Source organism: Netta rufina (genome assembly GCF_964035555.1).
Source record: "Netta rufina genome assembly, chromosome: 12".
Taxonomy (NCBI): domain Eukaryota; kingdom Metazoa; phylum Chordata; class Aves; order Anseriformes; family Anatidae; genus Netta; species Netta rufina.
Genome location: NC_140135.1, coordinates 6,165,469 through 6,185,935, shown reverse-complemented (window position 1 = coordinate 6,185,935; position 20,467 = coordinate 6,165,469). Strand labels below are relative to the sequence as shown.

The 20,467-nt window shown below is 40.2% G+C and overlaps 1 protein-coding gene across 1 annotated transcript in view; it reads right to left on the bottom strand.

The window, feature by feature from the left end:
- LOC311213988 (uncharacterized protein C8orf48) overlaps positions 1 to 10,777 on the bottom strand; it is a 35,027-nt gene extending 24,250 nt beyond the window's left edge. The window contains exons 1-5 of the mRNA XM_084294343.1: positions 10,747 to 10,777; positions 10,190 to 10,399; positions 8,423 to 8,681; positions 6,097 to 6,222; positions 356 to 588 (exon numbers count right to left, since the gene is read on the bottom strand). Coding sequence (XP_084150469.1) covers positions 356 to 588; positions 6,097 to 6,222; positions 8,423 to 8,672 — 609 coding nt within the window. The 5' untranslated portion in view covers positions 8,673 to 8,681; positions 10,190 to 10,399; positions 10,747 to 10,777. The remainder of the gene's footprint in view (positions 1 to 355; positions 589 to 6,096; positions 6,223 to 8,422; positions 8,682 to 10,189; positions 10,400 to 10,746) is intronic.
- Positions 10,778 to 20,467: the final 9,690 nt, after the last annotated feature.

Below are 20,467 nucleotides of genomic sequence, written 5' to 3'. Positions count from 1 at the left end.
GAAAGTAAAATAAATGACTGTAATTACTATTCAAAGGTGTTTTTTTTTGCTTTATCAGAAATGCTTGCCCAGATGCAGACATTCTGTACCAATTTCAAACAAAGCAAAGGCATTTGCCAAGGCCCAGATTTATGGGTAAAGGCATCTGTAGGTGATGACTGCTATAACTACATATTCAAATCCTTCTACAAGCACAAAGCAAGAATGCAAGTATCGCTGGCCTAAACACCAGACTTGACACTCTTGACAGACTGCAGGCCCCCTCGTTCTGGGGCTTACTGTGGGCTGCATTTACTGCCCATCCCAGCCTTGCTCAATAACAGAAATCGTTACCATTTTAATCACCACACAGTACCTGTTTAATGGTCTCCCTGATGTTCTTCAGGCGGATTCTATTCATTAACCGACCAGGAACCGTGCAGTTCAAGTCACTTGTCTCTGATTTCTTTGACGTGAATCCATGCTGCAGCTTCCTTGACCTGACACCACTTGCCTGCTTAGAGATCAGCCCCTGATGCATCCTTCTGATCTTATCGGTGCAAAAGGTCCGGAGAGCATCCAGTTCTTCATCTGGTAACTCAGTAACTTCTGTTAGCCACACATCAACAAAGCAAGTGTCAATTACTATAGCAGGGAAAGAGAAGAGTTACTGGTCTTCTATCTGTGCAGCCTCATATTAACTATTTAATAAAAAACAAAGCCAATGTCAAGCCCAGAAGCAATGACAGTAATAACAGAAATACACAATTTAAATCAGAGCATGGATAACAACTACAGGAACGTGCACAACAAATACCTCTTTGAATAGTCCCCAAAGAAGAGAGGGGATAAAAACCCTAAAGAATCAGACAACTTAATGATACAACACAGATGTATTTGTAAATCTGTTTCTCCAATCCTATGAGTATTGAACCAGAGGCAGTGGCTCTTGTAGTATCTCTGGAAAACACCTATAAATTTGTAGGTTGGTTTTGTTTTATTTGGTGTGTTTTTGGGGAGGGTGGTGGGTTTTTTTGGAGGAAGGGTAATTATACTAGAAAATATTTTCCTCTAAAGCGTCAATGATTATTTAAGGAATTAATAAATGAGCTTGTTTAAACCAGGTATTTATTTCACCCTTTCACCTCCTTCCTTCCTAGTGACACCTAATAATAAAACCAAACAGACTACACTTCAGATGGGCACGTATGGATGGATTGAAAAGTTTAGTCAATGCTCAGAGGAAGATTTTCCACTGACTTAAACAGAGCCAATCAATACAGACAGCTAACACAACTCAGTTTTTTGTGTTACTATTTCATTATTGCATGAGCTTAACTGTATAACAATGTTGTGCTGTTCTGCATGGTCTTATGAAATACCACTGTTTTCAACTATTTAAACAGGAGACAATACCTCTCTACCTTTATTATACTAATTTTGCTTTAATGCAACTACTGAAGCCCAAACGCTTAAATGTGCACAATTAAACGAGAAGCGAGGAGGAGACAAAACATTCCAGTAAGCATTACTGGAAGCTCTTTACACATCTTTGCATATAGCTCATGCTAACACAGTACTCCCCTCTCAGGGCTCCACTCTGACTGCCAAAAAAAAATGTCAGACAATAATGACTACACAGGTATGGTGTGGTGAGGTTTTTTCCACTCAAAGTACTCAGTTGGAGAGCATGATTATATCACTTAAACTGTCCTTTCCTTATTACCTGCTTCACTCATTTTCAATGGCTTCCCTTGAATGAAATTTTATTTTTCTAGAGAGGCACTGCATATTTCAGGGTGCTTCTGTGACAACCAGTGCATTGTCATTCGGGTCCTGTGGGGTACCTCGACCTAACCACAACGCAGATCCACTGAATGATATAAACGTAAACCATCTCTTAAATATGCTGTGATTAATTTAATCTGAAGTAGGCAAGCCTCTGCTGTGGAATTTTGTAAGGAAACCAGGCATGTCTTCAGAAATGCAGTCAATCCTTATAAAGATTAAGTGGATCTACAGTTAAGACTAAGCAAAGTAGAAGTCGGTGAGCTTTGCCTTACGGACAAAGAAAATGGGTGATTGAAGTGCAACTGCCACAGTTCAGAATCAATCATCGTACTGCAATTTATTCCTCCTTACAAGCTGCTGTATCAAATTCACCAAAAACAAAGACGCGGTGATACTTTATAGACAGATAAGTAAGAATTATCAATACTTGAAAATGCAATTTAAACTTTTTTTTTCTTGGATAGGATCACGAACGTTTGCATGGATAAACTCCATCAGGTCGTTTTCCTTGCAAGTGTAATACACAACCCCTGCAAAACAGCTTAAATCATGTGCCAAAATTGGGTTTAATTGCACTGATAAAATGGATGCAGAGGCATCTATGCTGCACATAGATTGAATAAAAGCATTAAAAAGCTACTGTTGTAGAAAAAAAAAGAATCAGAACAAAGCAATTTAACACCCAAACCTGAGTACTCAAATGCACAAGTAAATACATGGGGTCTGCTGAATGTTTTGTCACAATTTAGTGCCAGCCTAATTCATTCACTGAAGTTTCTTCTGACATATAGAAGCACAATTGAATTTAGAATTGGTTTCTAATAATGCACACATGAATTGTGTGCTGCCAGACACCCACCTATTGGCACATACGCACCCACAGCCATTAGAAGAGACGCTAGCAAAGAAAAACAGAAAATTTTAACTTTCAAGTTTAACAGTAAATAAGCTCAGAAAGAATAAAGGTGTTCATGGATCTAGACTATAATTTAACTAAATAAAAACTAAAAGTGACAAGAAAAGTCAGTGCACAGTTAAATTCAGAAAAAAAAGTCATTTAACTGCACGATGATTATTTATACTTCAGATTTTTTTCTAGGTATAGAAGTTTTGCTGGTCCTTCAGCTGAAAGTAAAGAGATGCAAACAACAGGATCCTTGGTGGTGTTAGTTTCATTTTTTGTCTTTCACTTATTCTTTCCATCTTTGGATTCACATTACATGCTCAAATGCTCAATCTCCATTTGTGGTGGCAGATTTAAATGTCACTGCATGTCTGTCTACAGAGAATCTCTGCCAGTGCCAATTATTGTTCCAGAAGCATGCCTCGTTGATGCTTGGTTGCCCTGAGTCGTGCTTTCCCACACCTTTTTTCGAGAAGAATAAGGCAGGGACAGGTGACAAGAAGAACAAAACTAGACACTGGAACAGACATGAAATCAGAACCCTTTATCCAACAACAACAGGGCTACAGAGTGTTTAGAAAATAAAGCACAAACTGAAAAAAAAAAAAAAAAAAAAAAGACACTTCTTTTATTATAGAAGTAGTCAATGTGCACCGTTGGAGATAAACTAATCTCCACATCTACATTATAAATCTTGCTGCGTGGCTTATAACTAAATGACCTACCTAGATTTTGGATTCTGTATGCAACTACATCCTAATTTGTAAGATTTTAAATCTATACAAGTGAGGGGAGGAAAATAAAATCTACTCTTTTCTTGGGTTTCCTTTTCCATTGATGTCTAACTGATTAAATAGAAAAGACTTGGCAGGCGTTTTGTTATTACTAGGCTCTATCTTCTATTTTAAGAAGAAAAATTGTGAAATGAGTGAAGGAGGGAATTAGAAAAGGCAATAACTGATAACTACTCTTCAGAAAGATTAACTCCGCATCTCAAGACAACGTTCTCATAATTCTCTAAATTGCATTGTACAACTGAGTGCAGCAGTCCAGGTTAACATGCTGATGGCCCAATCAGCGAACGTAGCTTTTGTAAGGGTTGTGTGTGGTGGTTTTACCGTGCTGGGCAGCTAAACCCCACAACCGCTCTCTCACTCCCCCTCCTTTAGATAAGGAGGGGGAGAAGTAAAGCAAAGAACAACTCACGGGTTGAGATAAGGATAATTTAATTAAAGGGAAATAATTATAATAATTAAATAAAGACTACCTACTAGCTGTCTAATAACAGCTAGTTGCTACAAAAGTGAGGTGGAGGTTCAAGGAAGAGACCAAGAAGCAATTATGATAAAAATTTCTCACTTTTCCTGAGGTCAACATCTCGGCTTTTCTTCTTTCAGACCATAAATAAAACTATGAAAAACAAGAATCATTTTCCAGGGCATTCCTATGGGCAAATCTGGATTTATTTTTCCTTATTTAACAGTATCAGTAGTAAGATATGTAAAAACCCTCTTACTTTATTAGCTGCAGATGAATTCAAAAGTAACATGCATGCACCATTCATTTTGCTAAACTTACAGAAGGGACCAACTGTGCAGCAGCCTTGCTCTAGGTGAGCTCATCTTCTATTGTGTTTAAAAAGTTTCCAAGCTGATAAAATAATAAGGGGCACAGTGTCCACTGAGTGATGAACTACTAAGTCAAAGAGAAGACATTTATAGATGTCAGCATATGAACGTTGCTGTGCTTTTGTTGGATATATGTCAATAGCGTCCTGTAAGAAAAAAAAAAGTGAGTAATATGCTCACAACTAAGCTTAACTGATGCTGATGAATTTGGGGATGTCCATCACTAGACTGTGTTCTACGTTTGCATGAAAGCAGCTTAAGCAAGAAGCTTCTTATTGATAGTGGTTGGAAGCACAGTAACAATGGATGTGCCTGAAAAGTGCTTAGCTGCTACGATGACAGGAGACAGGACAGGTAGAAAATGTTGCATCATTTCATACATCACCATAAGCTAAGGAAACAGAACTGGCTTTTCAAGACTCAGTGACCAGTCTGACTCTTCCCATTCGAATTCCATAAACCAACAGCAGAATGTTTGTTTGTACGGCAGTACAGAAATACAAATTTCAGGAGGAAGTCTGCCCAACCAACTCTCAAAGAAAACCCTACAAAGAAGGAAAACCTCCTTAACTCTACACTGCTCTTTTGTATTCATTAAATGAATCCAAATTCATCAGGTCCTCTTCAGTTTCTCTGCATATCAAACGGTCACAAGATTCAGATGTATTTTAGGAAGACAACTGCAGAGGAGCTGGTCAGAAGAAGCCTCACTACTACAGATGAGATAATCTACTTTAGCTGCCTCTTCACTTGACTACGTGAAGTCTTAGAAACCCAGTAACAGGAAGATAAATGCTGAAGATGAGTCAGGAACTCATAACACTGACTCACCACTGTTGTGAATGAGCTATGCAATTAAGAAGAGCCTAAAAATAATCTCAGGTCATGTTCTCCTGCAGTACATGGAGTTTCAGGATGTTTGGATGTGAGTGCAATGCCACAAAGCACCTGGGCAATAGGACCTACTTGATTAATTAGTCTTAGAAGGGCTCTATAAAACTTCTGAATTTCTTCATTTTTCATACACATGAAGGAACATGAGCAAAAAAATAATTGAATCAGAAGAGGAATCTTCCTCAACTACAGCTTTCTTGCTCTTTTTTAATTAAAAATAGTATCTCTGACCCACTTTTCAGAAAGACTTGAGCAGGACTTCCATCCCACCATCTGCTCTCACAGCTCCTTGTATAATTAGTGCACGCGAATAGCATCCTTCTTCCCTCCCAACCCCTCTCCTCCTCCATGCACTACATCATTGTGTTGGTTAAAGCTGTTCCATTGTTCTCGTCAAAGTTGGTGCCCTGCTGCCTCCTGCAGCTTGGGAAAGGAACTAGAACATGGCAAACACGTAATTCAGTAATTAACAGAAATGATCAACAGGGGGGAAACATTTCACACATTCTGAAGGCAGGTTGATTTTGGAGGAAAAAACACAACCCTCGTACAGCTATAGAGAAAAAAGAGAAAAAAATAGCCCAGTAAAATTTGAGGTTTTCAGTTAAATTTAAGATGTAAATACATTTTTATGTAGATTTATCCAAACCTTGTGGTAATGCATCACTAATGTAATGTCTCTGTGTCAGAAGCAGCAAAGCCATGTGTTACAGTTGACAAACTGTTTTTCCAAGAAGGCATAAAAGAGAATCTTCATACTTAATTACATGGCTAATTAAGTCAGGTTAATTACCTGGCTTAACTTAATAGCTTATACATAAAATTTTAGTCGTTAAAAATTCACATCCACTTTGTCAAAACAATAAGAATTATAAATTCTACTAAAGTTAGTGAACTCACCAGAATGAGTTTTGAGGACAGAGTTGCCTTGCTTAATGACAGCTTCCTTATTTTTTAGAACATCCATCCATTTTCTCATGAAATATCTTTCCACAGCCACAGAACCAACTACTTCAGACTGCTCATCTACAATGGGAAAAAAAAAAAAAAAAAAAAAAAAAAAGGTAGCTTTGGACATACATTGTAAAGAAATCAGGAATGAGAAAAAACAAATCAGGAGGCAATCACACTTGAATTTGATTGAGTTTCCCCTGGTGAGGGAAAAGAAGCCCCAAACCATCGGGGCCTTTACAGATGACATCAGAGTTTCAGGCTGAAATACAGAGCAAGCTTCTGTCGCTCCACTGAAAGACTAGAGGATGAGCTGAGAAAAAGAGACTCACACATTCTGTTTTGTCTGCAGTGCTAACAACCTCAATCAACTCCCCCCATTGCTTACTTTCAGCCCTACGCAGGCTCTTCTCTCATGGCAGTACAAGTACTCACGGGAGCTTTGGTGAACTCTATCAAGGTATTGATCCAAGTGAAAAAAATAATGGGGAGGGAAGGCAGGAGGAGAATGAAAATCTATATAAATTCCCTGTTCTTCAACTTGTTCCAGTACAACTCCAGTTCTGCAGTAACTAAGGATCCAGCAAAGATGTGAAAGCGAAGAGCTGGGTGAAGAAAAGACTTGAGAGGTCTGACAAGCCAGTGCCACTGACAGGAAGATACATGGTTCCAGTTCAAAATACTGAGCACATCGAGCAAGCACCTGACTTCTCTACTCTGTTTTCAGGATACTAATAGCAAAATTGAGAGGGCTTACAGAATGAAATAATGTGTCCCTATGGAGATACCAGCATGACACGTCTTCTGTAGTTCTTATTATTTATATATGCTGCTCTCTGTAAGATATATACTGCAGAGAGATATCAACTTCCCAAAATATTTCCTGTGAATTATTCCCTGGTTTCCTCAGTTAACTAGCAGCATTCAGAAGACTCCATAATTTTATGAAATATTAACCTTATAAAGATAATAAGTGTTAACACTTATTAAAAGCACCTCTATACACACAAGGTTTCCTCCTAGCACATGCTTCTGGATGCCAACAAAATAGATCTTAATGGTAAGACATGGAATAATTTCTAAAAGTTGCTATATATCAAGAAAAAAAAAAAGGTTTATTAATACCTAATCTTTGTAAAAACTATAAATTCTGAGCCAAACTGTTAAATCTAATCCATTAGACACTGCTCAATTACATAAATGTAGCATGAATAAGACATCAAGGCGATGATAATCTCTTTATTCAGATTTTTGAAGCACTGATCTCTAAGGCTATACTCTGTGCTGTGACAAATAGGGGTTACATACACGTATCTATATTTGACAACAAGTTTTGGCCTGCTTTGTTGAGATTTCATGCCTCAATGTTATTTTAAAAGGACTCCTAAAAAAATTGTGCTGGTTATTATTGCAGAGGTGGGGAGGGATAAAAAAAAAAAAAAAAGGCAGTAAAGCAGTAAGGTGCTGGCTGGGTGAGGAACAGAAAGAACATCTCTACTGGGCTTGTCTACAGTAAGAACAAACAGGTTGTCATTTTTAAGTATAGACAAAGTTAATTATACATTGGTATACAGCAGCTGATCAAATTGGACAAAGAATCAGATTACAGCAATGCCAGCTAACAGACATTATATATCTCAAGTCCACACTGTTTTTAAAAAACATATTAAGTGCCTTAGTTTTAAAAATTATACTGTTTATACATGCTGACAAGCTCCCAAACTAAGAACAGAATTTTTAAAATCATGTCTTCAAGTACTCACAATATTTCTCAGACCAGATTTGAAGAAAAGGAAGAAGAATGACAGAACCCCACAGACACAAGGGAAAAAAGAACTAACAAACAAGAAAGACATTGAGACAGTTAGCTTATTTCCTGCTGTCTGCTTCTTTATCACTCCGATGCAGCTTTAAGGTGCTATCCAGCTCTCTTATGTACACCCTTGGAAGAATTACTACACAGCCCACATGCTTCTCATACGTGGTTATGAAGCCATGGTATCTTGCAGAAATTTGGAACACACCAATAGAATTTAAGCATCACAAGATTACTATGGAAGGATTTTCATGGCGAATTCATAACCCCCCTACACGTAGTCATCAGTGAATCCTGAGAAACCAAGATACAGATCTGAGCATACTGAGCTTCTGTTGCTTTGTACAGTGGGCACATGGCAAAAATAAAAACTTAAAAAACTGCATGCAAAGTCAAATCTCCACTGCACAGATCTAAAGCTGTGCAAGACAGGTCTCAAGCATGGTAAGCTCTGCATACCTGTGTGATTTTGGCCTGCCAGACATGACATGCTTTCCAACCCATCCGACACGGCAGAAGACTCTACATCCTCTACAGAACAACACGGTTCAGGTGGTTTGCTCTCATGCTGGCAGCAGGCTGCTTCCTCCTCGCTGAAGGACTCAAAGGTATCTTCTGAGTAGTCAAAAACAGAGCTCCTGGAACTCTGGCTCAACTCCACCTGCCCCTTTTCATAGCTACCAGAACTATCTGCTGAGGTAGTAGCCATGGTGCAGCACTACAAATTAAAACAAAAGAAAACAATTAACAGTTTCAGTTATGCAGGATAAATGACTGCATTACTTACAGCTATAGCAGGCATACAGAGGAATATCACAGCTCAGCTCAAACCCAGTTTAGGTGGCTGAAGTAACTACTTAATGTGCTACATCAAGGCAACACCCGCCAAAGCACTACTGCTGATTAAAGTGATGCATCATTAAGATCTGCTGGGTAAGTCTACAATAACAATTACCACTGAGCATTTACAATGAATTTTGATCAGCACTCCTTTCAACTTCGTTGTGAATTACAGGTAATGCTTGGACAAAGTCATTTATGAAAACAAAAGGTGCTTTAAAAAGAAATTATTTCTTTTGCCTTAAACCTCTCACATCTCAGAAAAGCAAAGCCTCCTTGTTCTGCTTAGAGTTTGTCCAGAAAATTAGAAGGAAACACGACAAGTATCAGCCAGATGATGCTCTCAAAATGATGGTCATGCTCTCAGCATGAAAAAAATAATAAAACTCGCCAGAACCAAATTCCAGGAATAAAACAGGCCTTGGATAGGTAGCTATAATGTAATGCGGATACACTTTAAAGCTTTGTGTGTGTGGTTTTTCTTTGCTCCCTCCCCCCCCCCCTTTTTTTTTTTTAAGTTAGAATTATATACTTTCCCTTCTTCCTTTGAATCTAAGGAGGTAAACAACTTTGTCCTAAACAATTTTGCCCTTTTTTTTTTCCTCTACTCTAATAAGATAGGAAGGATAAATGTGCGGGTGATATCCCTTTGGAAAGATACCTGCAGCACTGACAACTGTGGTTCCTCCATCAGAAAAAAGGGAACCCAGTAAGTAAACAAAAACATTTTCTCTCATGCCAGAAGTTCACCTATACCACTCTGCTTTGGTGTTTGTTAACAGTTTTTTGATAACTTTGTTTTAAAGGTGCTGACTTTAGCCATTTCTGTACTGAACACACTATGCTGCCTATTGTCCATACCATGTTACTGCTGAGGTCCATCTGTGCACTAAGGACCCTGAGCCCCTAACACAAATTCAGGCCTTCCTTCCCAAGACTAGGCTCCAAAAGCAATCTGTAGTGCCAAATTTCTAGGCCCGTAAGTTTAATTTTCTGTTTTAACATGTGCCCAAAAGTCAAAAATAGTGCTTATTAATATTTACAGGTTACATCAGAACTAAACAATGTTTTATTCACCGTACCAACCCTGAACAGGCTGGAGACTGGTTAATAAGATCAAATCTCCTGGAGAAAACCAGTAGGAAATGCAAACAGAGGCAATTAGTGCTGCAGCCCGCAGCTGGCCTGAGGAGCTGAGGCTGCACAAGCAGCAGGGGGAGAGAGGTGGAGTGGGGCGAGGACGCCCAGGTAAGGAGAGAGCAATATTTCAGATATGTGTGATAGCTCATTTTCACAGCGAACATGAGGTATTTGCTCCAAAATGAGCACAAAAGGTAACTTAGAGTGTGTAAATATACTTGTAAATAATAAATAAAACACATTTACAGACTGCTTCCAAGCGGCACCCGGCGTCCTGCAGCTTGTACTCCTCACGAGGCCCAGTCGGTACCTCACAGGGTGCAGTGAGGGCTCTGAGAGCTGCTCCTCCAGCAGCCCCCGGCCACAGCCCGGCAGGGGGGGGCTTCAGGTGAGGAAAAGGAAGGAAAAGGGCGGCGTGTCTGGAGAGAGCCTGAGGGAGAGAAGCTTCATCTCCTCCTAGGGGGCAGAAATGGGAAAAGCTATGTTACCACCCGAAACGTGAAATTACCAAGGGACAACATTAGCATAAGAAATGTGAAGTTATCGCCAAGTAACAACTAACAGCCCCCTTCTAACTCACAACCCAGCAGCCCCTCTGCGTCCCCCTTCTCCCCAACACCCCACGGCAGCAGGCGTGGCGCCTCCCTCACGTCACACATCGAGTATATTTTTACGATGCTTCCTTTCCTTCAAGTTACGGACAGAATATCTTTTTTACAATCCTTCCTTTCCAGGACAAAACCACTTCCTCCAGCCTTTCACGGCCAAACCCCCTCGCAGCGAGCCGGGGCCCAGCTTCTTACCCGCGGCTGGCCCCCAGCCGCCCGCTCCGCGCTGCTCCCAGCCGGCCGAGGCCGCGGGCCCGGCCCCCAGCGGGGAGGGAGCCGGGGCTCCGGGGGAGGGCCCGCCCGCCCAGCCGCCGTTTCTGTCGTGCTCTGCCTGCGATATGGTGTCGCGACAGCGGGATCTGGCGGGGGAGAGGCCGGCGTTGCTGCTGAGGCAGCCAGGCCGAGGGAACAGCAGGCAGAGGCAGGGCGCTCTGGGAGCGCGTCGTGATGTGAAGTTAGCTGGTGTGCTCTGCCTGCTGGATCCTGCTTTAATATTGCGGTTGCAAGGTAGCTGATAGCCCTGTATTTTCTTCTAGGGAAGTCATTGATCAATAAATACATACACTTCACTTGCAGGATGCGTAGTGTTTTCTCTATCACGTAGGATTCGCTGAGGTGTTTTACCACAGTAAGCACCTCACGCTGGATTTCGGGTGGCCTGCCCAAGGTCTTCGTTTGATTTTCAGATCTTGCCTTCTCTCGTGTTTCATCAAGAGCAGCACATGGTTTTTGCAGCTCAAGCAGTCTTTCTCTTGAAAGAGAGATGGCTGTGTGTTGCTCTTATAAAGAAACAGTTTGGGCAGGGTGAGGAGGGGAATGCACGCTTGCAGAAGGGTAAATGATTGCATTGATGCAAAGTGTAAGGCTCAGAGGAATAAGCAGTTCATATTGTTCTGATGTTTTAACATCCAGTGCTTCTTTGCTTTCTGTAGAGTGGACTGCTAGCTGCTGGCCTTTTTGTTTTCATTTGGCTAGCTACAACATACTAAAATAATTTACACATGATGAGTATTTCTTGTATATTCCCCACCGATACAAGCCAGCAGTAATAAGAGAGGTATGCAGCTGTGAACAGAAGGGGCATTTATCCATCCTACAGAAGTGGGAGTAGGCTGAATACCAGTCAGAGCAGAGATCTGTATAAAACTTCCTTTACTTTAAGCTGTCAACATTATGAAAGGAGGAAAATGTAATTAAGAAAATACCTGCCGTTTAGATGAGCAAAATCTGCATTGCGTACTAAACCTCACCAACCTAAACATTCACCTCTCATTGATTGCTTTGTTTTATTTTTCTTCTCAGGAAAATAATGTTGGAAACAAGCTAGCAAGTACCCAAACTGAATAAAAACACAGCCTGGAAGAATCTTAAGAGGTAGGCTGACAGTTCTCATGCTCTGGGTTATAAATGATTGTGGAGTTGGGTAGGGAGAAGCATTACCTTTTCTTTAAAATTCTAATCAAGATACACAGTAAGTAAGAATAACACAGATCCTCACAGGTCCCACTAAATACCTACCTGGCAGCTTGATACTTCATTATTTATCATTGTCCATTTTTTATGGTAACAGTTGACATTAGATTATTACTGACCTGGTTGGTATTTGAATTTATTCCCCTGAGGTTAAAGACTTTGTAGTTTCGTGTTCTCAGTCCTTTTTAAAATTCATAATTTTAGAGCATGGAAAATATATTGTTCTATCAAGTTTATTTCTCTGACATTTATTCAGTGGAAAGTGTGATCCTAATATTAAAGGCATTTGATTTGAAGCCCAGGATACAAATAATTCTTTTTAACCGATCTTCCCTAAAACAAGTCATTTCATTGCTGCAGTTCCTCTCATTGGTGTCTTGGAAGCTAATATGTTGAACAGCATAATTATTTGAACCAGTATTTGTTTTTGAAGGATTTGTGGGTGATAATAGATGGATCAACCCAGTTGTGTCAGAAGGTATTAAGATTTCTGACCGCTAATGTTGTGGTGTTGGTCCTACACAGAGCCATAAATAATATTGTGTGAGAAGCGGTGACAGGCTTTTACTCCAGCTCTTCTCTTTATCATGTTATATTAAATTTAAACATAATTGTCAAATTTCTTTGTGTGGGTAAATTCTTTTTTGATGCCTCCTTCTATTAAAGTTGTAATATTCCTTTTAACTAGAGGGCTGCGTAAGAATTCATACTTGCTAGGTGTGTTTCTCACATAATCGTAATCTCATTAATGTTGCTAGCAGAACTAATTGAGCTGTCACAATGAAGTTCGGTACCCAGTTGGAGAAGGATGGTGCGAGGCCGATGGAATTAAGCATATTCTGATGATGGGTAAAGCTGATGTGACTCATTAGTGAAGTGCTCCTAAAGCGTTATTCTCTGTGAAAATGCAGGTGTTTAGACTCTGTAAATATGAAGGTCAAATGCAAGAACTCTTTTGAAATTTCAGAAGCAAGTTGTTGACGGTTCAAGATACAATAAAAGTTTTCTCCTTTATCAGCACTGACATTGAAAGTACTGCCAAGTAGCACCTAGACACCATAAATCATTGATGAGAGTGGATAGTTTGAAAATATTACAAAGGAAATGCTCTAGGGCACAGGGCATGTAAAGAAGTCATTGTCTAGGGCCTGCCTTATTTAAAATGGTCATTCCAGTTCCCATTAATTCACATCTCTAATTAGGAAATGGATTGATCTCTTGCTTAAAGTTGCTAGTGACTGGCTGGTGTCCATGGCACATCAAAAGCATGCATACAAATGCAATGTTAGAAGCGACCACTGTCATATAAGTTTAACTATATATAAATTGAATGAAAGCTGGGGGCTGAGTTTCACAGGCAGAAACAATATATATTTCAGACCTATAGTTTGTACGTGGGCTCTTGTTGCTTATGCCCTGGTTTGTGGTAGCAAACCACAATCAGCTGCGTTTTCAGTAGGCCTCCTTGTGAAGAAAAGAGAACTAAAAAATGTTTTGGAAAAACAAAAGATGACTCCCTCATCCTTGGTCACAACAGTATCTCTGCAGGCAGGTATAATTTCATCTGTGTCAGACCCAGTAACCATCCTGGGGAGAAATATCTAATGAAGAACCAGGTTGTGAAGCGTGTGGCAAGTGTCTTTGTAGGGCAATTTTTGTGCACAGTGGTTCACTGAGTTGCTAGTTAGCATTGTATTCCAGGGGAAGTTTGTCCTTAGGATGAGACATAAACAATAATTAACACTTGTGCCTGTGAAGGAGCCACAGCTGCATTTCCAAGGGTTGGTATTAGTGCATAGGCTGGATTCCAATTAGCATAATTACACTCTGTCTTCCTAATTTTGCTTTGTACTTTAAGATGGATAATTATTCTTAATCACTGTGCGTCCTAATGTGCTGTTAAATACCAATGTCCACCTTCCCACGTTTGGGTGCATTTCAATGCAAACTGCATACGTAGTTTGCAGACTGTCTTGTGAGTCTTTTCTCATTATAATTGCAACAACTACAATAAATTGCAATAACCTTAAGAGAAAACATCTCAAAATGCAACAAAGTTCCATTGGCCAGCGTTCTAAAATGTGTATTCGTGTGTGTGTGTGTGTATAGAGAGATGGATAGACCCATCCAAACTCCTCAGCAGAGACACAAAGGCCTGTGGAGAAGAGTTAGAATGAGCTCCACTTGTGATACCTTGAAATAATTCACTTGAATTTTCTTTCCTATTTTCTTTCCTGAATCCCTTTCTTGATAGTCTCAATCTTTTTTTTTCTGCATAAATTCAGTGCTGCATACAGCAGCAGCTTGAGCACAAGAAAGTTCCCATGTGTGATCTTTTGCATTTTAAGACACGCCAAGGTGTTGTTTGTTCTCTTAGTCTGCACCCTTATCTACTTAGTGCATCAGTTCATTTTAATTTTTCACCATGCAAAGTTATTGTAGGTGCCTTCAAGGAGACGCTTTAAATAGCTGGGAATTTCAGACAAGTGCTTTAACAATGTCATTCTGAGGAATAATGCATTCCCTTGGATGGACAGGTTGGGGTTGTTTCTGAACATGGCATTAAGTCATGCGAAAGAAGTGAACTGAGAAACTCTTATAGTAAATGTTTGAGATTTTCTTCATTTTGTTTTCCCTTTTTATTATGTTTGCTTAATGATTTCCATGTGGACCATCCTGAGAAATTGCTAGTGTTTTGGTGTGGGAAGAAATTTCCAAGGGAAAGGCAGACTCATCATGCACTTTCAATAGATCGATACTAGACTTATTAATCAGTTTTCTTCGGTAATAGGTTGACTCTTTTGGGAATCTTTCAGAATATATTTCAAACTGATGAGTCATTTTGACATTTCAGAAAATGCCTTCATTTAGAAATTACAGCTTTTCACATTCTATTTAACCCATCGTGTATCCATCTGTTGTAAAAGCACAGTATCTATTCATTTTTTGGCTAGATTTTGTGATGCTAATTGTGTTACTGAAGTGTCCTGCAGGTGTTGTAACTTGTCTTAGCAAGGTTCTTTCTGTTTTTCTTCTTTTAATTTTTCTTTGCTAAAGTATTAGTTCTACTGGTAGAGGTGGGGTGATTTTGTGGGTTGCGGACAGTGTTTTGAGATGTTAGTAATCTCCTCTGAAGATGAGTTTATTTCTGAGAAATCTCATGCTCCTGGAAGAAGAAATACTGGTGTTGCTGCTGAGCTTTTCCTGCTGGTAGGGAATGAGTTGTTTCAGGTGATTGTATTTATGGAGAAAGACCTTTTGTCTTAATTTTTTGGGGCTGTTTGTGATCTCAGCAAACTGACACTCATTTTAAGTTTGGCAACCAGTTAGTGCTGTGTGTGTGTGCAGATGTTTGAGAACTTTATTATCCTAGTCTGAGGCAGAACTTCTCAATAAACACAGGCTTTATAAACTCAAATAGTGATTTTCATTGTATTGGTAAAGCTGTTGTTCTTCTAACAGCATGCATATGCCTAAATTGTCATTAAAAACTTAAAATTACACATATGGGAGCATATTTTGCACTGACTCATATAATTTCAAAGTTCATTCAATACATTATTTGCTTCTAAAAGACACGTAAGATGAGTACTAGTGCTGCTACCCCATAGATAAGAAAACAAATGCAGAAAGAGTAAACGACTCCTTTCAGGTCAGACAAAACGCACCAAAGGTTCTTGGATTCTTATCCTGGCACTTCTTGCTATGATATATCAGATATATAATATACAGATATATCCTGATATATCAGGATATACAAGATATATCCTCTTACTCATCATCTCTTTTATTCTCATCCTCTTATAATGAAAAGTTGTCTGGTTGGTGAAGTTCTTGTTTGGAGCAAATCGTCACGTCGTGGCATTCTCAAGTATGTACAAGATCAGGACTTCAGTCTTTCACACTCTTTTCCCAAGTTGAGTGAGCTCACTGATGGGTGTTTATGAAATAATTACGCACCTTTTCTGTTGCTAAACCAGCTGCAGGGCGAGGAGATAGACGGTAGGAAGGTGACATCGAGGTTGGCAGACAGGTTCAATGATGACGTGCATAGGGGATTTCCAGCCTCTGTATGAAAGAGGATTTCCAGAATAACTACAGAGTACCTCACAACTACTGGCAAATGCAGCTAATGTCTCGGTATGTCAGCCAGGGAGATTTATTCTCTCTCTGTTACAGAAACTGAGTGTAGGCGGACCATAATCCTCTCCATTTGGTATTGTATTGATCTTTGCTATCAGAGTTTGGGGATAGAGGGCACTCTATAATGAAAAAGGGGGGGGAAAAGCAGAGATTGTATCTTTGTGTCTGATCCACTCATCTGGAGGCTCTGTGTCTGCTTGGATTATGGAGGAAAATTAGAGTCTGATTCTTTCTGCCTCCATACGTGGGCATAAGCCAGAGTTCTCTTGGTGGGAGTTGCTAGCCCATCTCTAGCTACCAGAAGCAGTGCCCGTGAACTTTCTGCAACTACCAAGCTTCTTCCAGGCAGCTTCAATATCAGAAGAATTCAAAGACTACAGACTTGGCTCAGCCCTGATAGGTACTCTTCGGTAAATCATTCTATGCCATGCCAGTAGACCAAGTCCCCAGCAGAAAATGAACCTGTTGCTGTGATTCTAATTAAGTTATCGATTTAATGGCAGTAATTTTATTTTCATGGTGGCAGTCATTGTCCCAGCTAGCTAGAATAATACAATTGTTTTTTCTTAAAGCCTCATTTATGATGTATCCTCTGTTGAATCTTAAGCAACAAAAAGAAGAAGAAGCCTATAGCTATTTCAAAATTATGGTGTTTGTATGATTAAAAATGTCAGGATATCTTGCTTGAGACTAGTGACTGGGAATTGCTAGTAGAAGAAAATGAACACTCATAAACTTAAAATACATTCTGAATCGATTCCTCTTCATTCCGAGAGGGTCTTCTCTTTTTTAATTGTTGGTTTAAACACCTGGAAGTTAAAGTTCTCATAAAATTAAAAACAGGTAAACAGAATCTTTAAGGAAATTAAGCAGCTTGGGATGTGATATGTTTAATTACACCAGTATAAAGCCAGAACAACTCCACAGAAGATAATTAAAAGCAACTGAAACAAACTGACTGATCTCCTTAATAACCTAACGGGCTGTGTCGTTAAAGTATTCTTTCAGTTACCTCAATTTCATATGCTTTTGAAAATTATCCTTAAGCTGGAGAGGTATAAGAACATCTAGCCTTAGTTACTTTCCCTTTCAACTTCTAAGGGTTTAGCTCTCCACAGCTAGACCAGAACTGGGTTAGGTATCCTCACACCGCAGTGCGTGTTGTGTTGTAGACTTGAGAGCCTGGCAGTCTTTATTTGCAAATCCCGTCCTGCTAGCAAATGAATCTCCTGAATGGTTATAAGCCACTGTTCGTTATCAAAATGTTGGTGAAGGAAAAGAGTGGTGCTGCCTGGCAGGTCCGTGGTACAGGGCAGATGTATGGAAAGGAATTCGGGGTGTATCAGGTGTGAATAGGTACGTTGGGAGGCATGTTGAACTTGATTCCATGGAAGGCAATTTTTTGCATCCCCCTATTACCTGCATGGCTCATAGATGGATTCAAATGGGGAAAGTTACTTATCCAGCAGCACTGAGGGGTTTGGGTGGTCTGTCAGCTTCTTGCCAGGTTTTAGTCCCTTTTGTCCTTTTGTTCTGCATTAACTGGAAGTATCCACTATTGTTCCCTGCACCTACTTACCTCTTTGAATCCTTTGAAATAAGGGACCAGTACGAAGTTATGAGGCCCTGAGCTTTCAAATCCTTTATTCATTGAACATCGGCTGACTCCTGTGATAGCTCAACTTAAAAACTCTGTTAGATTGACCCTGAATTTTGGAAAGAAATGTGTATTTATAGTCCCCTCATAGTTATGAATAATAATTTAGACTGACCTGCTGTGTACTTCTTCATGTATTAAGCATATGTAGTCCCTTGAGGAGCATTTAGGAAATAAGGGTTACATTCATCCAGTGTTGTCTTTTGTGTATCAAGCATGGAATATTTAAAGTAAAATAACTGTAAGGATGGAGGATGCATTTTGAATGGAGATTGCGATGAAAATACGTGAAGCGGGAAAAGCATTACACTGCAACGTGCTGCTGGTTTTAATAATAATAAAATAAATAAATAAATGTAAAGAAGCATATTTTGTTAGGAATTTGCACTCATGTTCTGAAAGGTTTCCAAGTTCTGGACATGTTTAGATCATGTACGCTCATATCCATAATGTGTATGGATAGCAGTGAAGAGATTTTCAGTTTGCAGTGCTCTGTTATAACCAGCTGAAAGTGTCTCCAACAATGTATTGCCCTGAAGTGCAGTTCAGAAAAACAACAAAGAACAAATCATAGTCAGAACAGAGACCAAGATATTAAAGTCATAATTCAGCTACAAAGTTGACAGAGTAAGATGAGGGAGTGAAACTGTGGCACCATTAGCATGTAACAGGAGCCCTTATGTGTGTTTGAATGTACTCTGCTGAAAAGAATTGCCTGTCCTTACAGCAGTGTCTTATTATCCTTTTGGTCCTCTGCAGCGTCAGGGAGCATTAAACAAAAGAGCAGGTTTGGGTGTCCAAAAAAATAAAAATAAAAAAATAAAGTGGCTTTGATCCAGGCTGATATAGTGCCGGGAGCTCTAGGGGTCTGTTTTAAAAGTTCAAAGCTCCTTAAACCTTATTCTCTGCCCTCACAAATAAATGAAATATTGACAAAATCCCTTGAGCTGGCTGCTGTGAGGTGCCGGCTGAAGAAGCTGATCTATATCCCAGGATCTATATCCCAGGCTGCCTTCCTGGCAGAGCCCAAGCCTTCCGATGGATCTGCTTGCCCAGTTCCCCATCGGTGGGCAGGGCTCGCGGAAGGACAGGCCAGGTGTCCTGATCTTCCTGACAGCTCCTTAGCAAAATTTCGGTTATCTCCTACAAATTGCTTCCGCTCCTGGACTCGTTGAAGGAAATCCTCATTTCCAGGTTAGAATTATAAGGGCTGAGGGGTGCTCCCTGATTCCTGCCTTGCCACAGCAGCTCTTTCTGCAGCACGAAGGGCCAGTGGAACACACTTTGGGGTTGTAGAGCCCTTCTGGTTTGGTTGCTGGTTCAGCTCCTGTTCATAACAGCATCAATTTAAAATCCTTCTAATGCAATAGTGTCTCAGCAGAAGCAGCTAAACAAGTGGGCAGTGTGAGTGCAGTGCCCAGCAGACGGATACACACACTGCATTCAACCCATGAATTAGGAAACCACCGTGATGGCAAGACTGGCCCTATTGGTCTGATAGCTACAGCAAGAGATGGGCCAGCTCGGAACTGGCCATGAAGAACAACCTCATACTGCAACAGAGCATCCTGCGGGGTTTGTGCTGCAGACAGCCTCTAACTGCCTTCTTGGTGGGGGATTTCTGCCAGGGAACTGCAGCAAGGTAGGGCTGGTTTGCTACCTCCAGGCAAAGGGTAGCGGAGGGATTAAAGAATAGTGGTAGAAGATTGCAGGTAGCGAGGGCTGGCACAGCTGCTTCCCGCTCGGTGCTGGTGTTGATGACAAGTGCAGAATTTGCTGGCTCTCTCCAGCGATGCCAACAATTTCCAGCACTAACTCAACCTTCTCTTTTTGTTTTAAAAGTGGTATTTTTGCCAAGTTGCCGTGGATGCTTTCTACTTGGCGTACAGCTGGAAATAATTCAAGAGCTGGAAAAGATCTTTATCTTTTTCAGTACTGGGATCTTTGCCCAGAAGTAACATTGAAAGTTTGACCGGGGAACCTTTCTTATTGCAATTACAGCTATTACTTCGGAGCGCGGTGTCCATGTGAGATGTGCCATTTCTCTGGCTTCCCCTGCTGACTGACAGGTTTGGACAGATGTTTCTGCAGACACCGCTGCTGCTGCTGGCAATTATGATCTTTTCAGCTGCCTCTGAAACACTTTCCTCTAATTCATGCCTTACCTGTGTGAGCCTATCAGACCCGATATTCCTCCCACGCCTCTTGCCACTGCTACTGTCATGTAGTCAGTGTTGCTACTACAAACACATTTCAGTGTCTTTTAGTTATAAATGTAAAGACGTTGCCTGAGTCACGGCACATTACAAATTAAGTGGTGCTTCTGGATGGAGATTCCAGTGGCTTCAGGTGCCCATTAATAATTAAGTTTGAGGTTTTATTATTCTGCTGTTCTGCGGGCTGGGCTTTTTTATATATGGCCAGTAATATATTTGTTGTCAGAGGCTGAAAATAATAAAATCTGTCCTTGGAATGGCAATTTCCTCTGCGTTCGCATCTGATCTCACCTCATTTTAAAGGTTCTGGGTAGACAGGAAAATAATTTATTCAGTGATTGTCATGGAAGGATAGTGAGTAATCCTGTTGATTGTAAATTAATGGTCGTATTATTTGTGAGGACAATTTGACAATTGTTTTCTCATT